The sequence below is a fragment of the Apis dorsata genome, unplaced genomic scaffold (assembly GCF_000469605.1).
Source record: "Apis dorsata unplaced genomic scaffold, Apis dorsata 1.3 scaffold_50, whole genome shotgun sequence".
NCBI lineage: Eukaryota > Metazoa > Arthropoda > Insecta > Hymenoptera > Apidae > Apis > Apis dorsata.
The window spans coordinates 2,222,819-2,226,178 of NW_006263351.1; the positions used below are offsets into that span (position 1 = coordinate 2,222,819).

General features: G+C 25.4%; 1 protein-coding gene across 1 annotated transcript in view; it reads left to right on the plus strand.

The window, feature by feature from the left end:
* LOC102681268 (protein transport protein Sec24C) overlaps positions 1-3,360 on the plus strand; it is a 7,728-nt gene that overhangs the window by 1,089 nt on the left and 3,279 nt on the right. The window contains 4 exon segments of the mRNA XM_031514840.1: positions 1,582-2,564; positions 2,643-2,765; positions 2,844-3,023; positions 3,105-3,337. Of these exon segments, the coding sequence (XP_031370700.1) occupies positions 1,582-2,564; positions 2,643-2,765; positions 2,844-3,023; positions 3,105-3,337 (1,519 nt within the window).

A 3,360-nucleotide genomic window follows, 5' to 3' on the forward strand; every position in this document is an offset into this window, starting at 1 on the left:
TATTATTCACAAGAAATGTTTTGATAGACAAAAAAATATTAAATGGTTTCAAAAAGTGCACATACTGTTATTATTATGTTATTATTTTTATTAGATTTTTGAAGATGGATATATTAAGGATATATCAATTTTCATTTTTTTAAACATAACCATATATTTTTTTTATATATGAATTGATACAGTTTTTAATTCTGTATTAACTCGTATATGAAAAATTAGTTTAGAAGATATTTTGATATAAATGTTAAAAAAACTCACTAATGATTTTTATACCAATATTATTGCAATAAAAATATGATTTACAGCGTTATGAAATATAAACATTTGAGAAATTCTATTATTATCTTGATACGGACATTTAACTTAATGAATAATTGTAAAAATGAAATACACTAAAAAAGAAATTAGATATGTTATCAATTTTTTTTGAAACTCAAAAAATGTAGAATGATTGTATTGTTCTGATAAAAATCATCCATATCGTTGAATGTTTTTAAGTGATTTTCATTTTAGTTGGAGGAATTATATGAAAAATTTATTCGATATAAGAATGATAAACAATCTAAATGAATAATGAAATTGCAATTTTAGCTACAGTTATATTAAATCCATCTTTGAGTTGTAGTAAAATTGAAAGACAATCTAGAATTAATTAAATGAATATTATATATATATTTTATAAGCATAAATTTCACATATATTACTTTTTTAAAATTTAAAAATTATATATATATAGCTCATAATAATTTTTATTGTTGTGTAAAATTTTCTGAATAAATTTTCTTTGAAGATGTTGATTTTTTAAAAAATGTCATGTTCACGGATAAGATTACATTTACAAAGGATAGAAAGTTTTAACAATATTATATCAAATTTTTAATATCATATTTTAATAATATTTATATCAAAATATTTCATAATAATTCTTTTTCAACATTATAGATAATTAAAAACTGCATTGATTAATGCATAAAAAATATATGGTTTTATTTAAAAAATGAAAGTTGATCTTTATATGTTCTTAATATAAAAACCTATAAAAAATTAATAAGCTAGTATATACCTCTTAAAATTATTTAATAATCATAAAAACATTTTTCGCTGCGAATAATAATGATTTAACATAATTCAAGATAGTTGATATTTAATATTTAATAAGATATAAAATATAAAAGATATATACATACAATATATATATAATTATGGAAAAATTAATAGATTATAATATTCCTATTATTATAATTTTAGTTAATTTCGATCATTCAAAAATTTTTTTATATTTTATTTTTACATTTTGATATGAAGATTACTATCATTACATACTATCATATACATTGTTATGGAAATATGTAGGTAGAATTTAATATATAGTACAAAAAGTTTTTTTTATAAATAATCGACCATTGATTATATATGAACAAAAAAAAAATTGTTTAAAATGAAATTTTTATAAATTTTTTTAAAATTATTAAAATTGGTAAAATGAAAACTAATGAATTTACTGGGGATTTAAGGATTTAATAATAATTAATAAGATCAATAAGATTGATAATCAATAAGAAATTAAATTTATTTTAATAGGTTCAACAGGACAAACTGATCCTGGTGGAAAATCTGGACTACCTATTTCTGGGACAAATGTACAAGAGCAGAAGACAACTTTGAAAACTTCTACACCACAGCTTACTGGTCTTCCATTTTCAGGACATTCTACAGGAACTACTTCTGGCAACTATTATCCTGGACAAACTTTAACAACTGAACAAGTGTTCAATGCAGGAATAGCTTCAAATCAACATCAATCTGGTGGTCAATTGAATGTTACTGACACATCTGAACAATCAAATTTTCCTAGGCCACCAATAGGACAAAGATCTAAAGTTGCACTATTACAAGGACAAAATGTATCTTCTAGTTCATCTTTACCTGGACAAAATTTTTCTAATCCAATAATATCTGGACAACCAAATTTATCAGGGCCTCCATTATCAAATCAACAAACGCATAAAGATATGCTTATGCAAGGAACACACGGGCAAAATTTAATTGGACCATCACTATCAAAACAGAGTTTGTCAAATCCACTATTACAAACTCAACAAAATTTATCTGGACCTTCACTTTCTACACCATCATTACCAGGACAGCATTATTCTTCATTACAAGGACACCAAAAGCCTGGTCATTCTTTTCCAGAACCGCAAAATATGCCTATCTCTAATTTATCTGGTCCTCCATTAACAAATCAACAAAATATACATCCATCCCCAATGTCTGGTCAACAAAATGTTGCTCAATCTTCATTAATGAATCAACAAGGATTTAATAGACCACCAATGTTAGGACCACAAAATTTACCTGGTTCACAAATGCCTCCATTACCTGGTCAATCAGCAGGACAAATGATAAATTCTGGTGCAACTTTATCACAATCTGGTCAAAGATCATATACATCTGGACCACCAATACAAGGACAACATATAGGAAATCCTGCAGGAATCAGTCGTAGTCCAACCAGTGCAATGCCAAACTATCAACATACAGGATATCAAGGCTATAATAATGTATATTTGAAAAATAACATAATTATAAATTTATCATAATCAATCATATTATAAATATTTTTTTTTTATTTTATATAGGATATATATAATGCTCAAAGAAGTTCATATCAAGGTGGTACACCAAGTGTAACAGGTAGATATCAATCAGGCATGCAACCACAACAAACTAGACGTTTAGATCCTGAACAAATGCCAAGTCCAGTAAGAAATTAATTCAAAATTACAACTTATTATAATTTGATTTGGTTCTTTAGATTAATTTTAAATATATTTTCAAAGATTCAAGTAATTCAAGATGATCAACGCGCAAGAGGTGGTGTATTTATAACTAATCAAAAGGGTTTGGTTCCACCATTAGTAACCACCAAATTTGTAACGCAAGATCAAGGAAATGCATCTCCTAGATATATTAGATCTACTATGTATACTGTTCCTACCACAGCAGATATTATAAAACAAGTACATTGAATATTATAAATCAAATACATCAAATTATTTATTTTAATTTTGTATATTCTTTAAAATAATTTGTATTTTTAGACAAATGTTCCATTTGGTCTAATAATAAGTCCAATGGCTCGTATAGCAGAAGGAGAATATGAACCACCTATTGTAGATATGGGTGAAATTGGTCCAGTGCGTTGTGTACGATGTAAAGCATATATGAGTCCATTTATGCAATTTATTGATGCAGGCAGAAGATTTCAATGCATGTTTTGTAAAGCAACAACTGAGGGTATGAATTTATTTTTTTAAGTTTTTCTGTTTTATACAATTATTATTTTTTTTTTTTTTT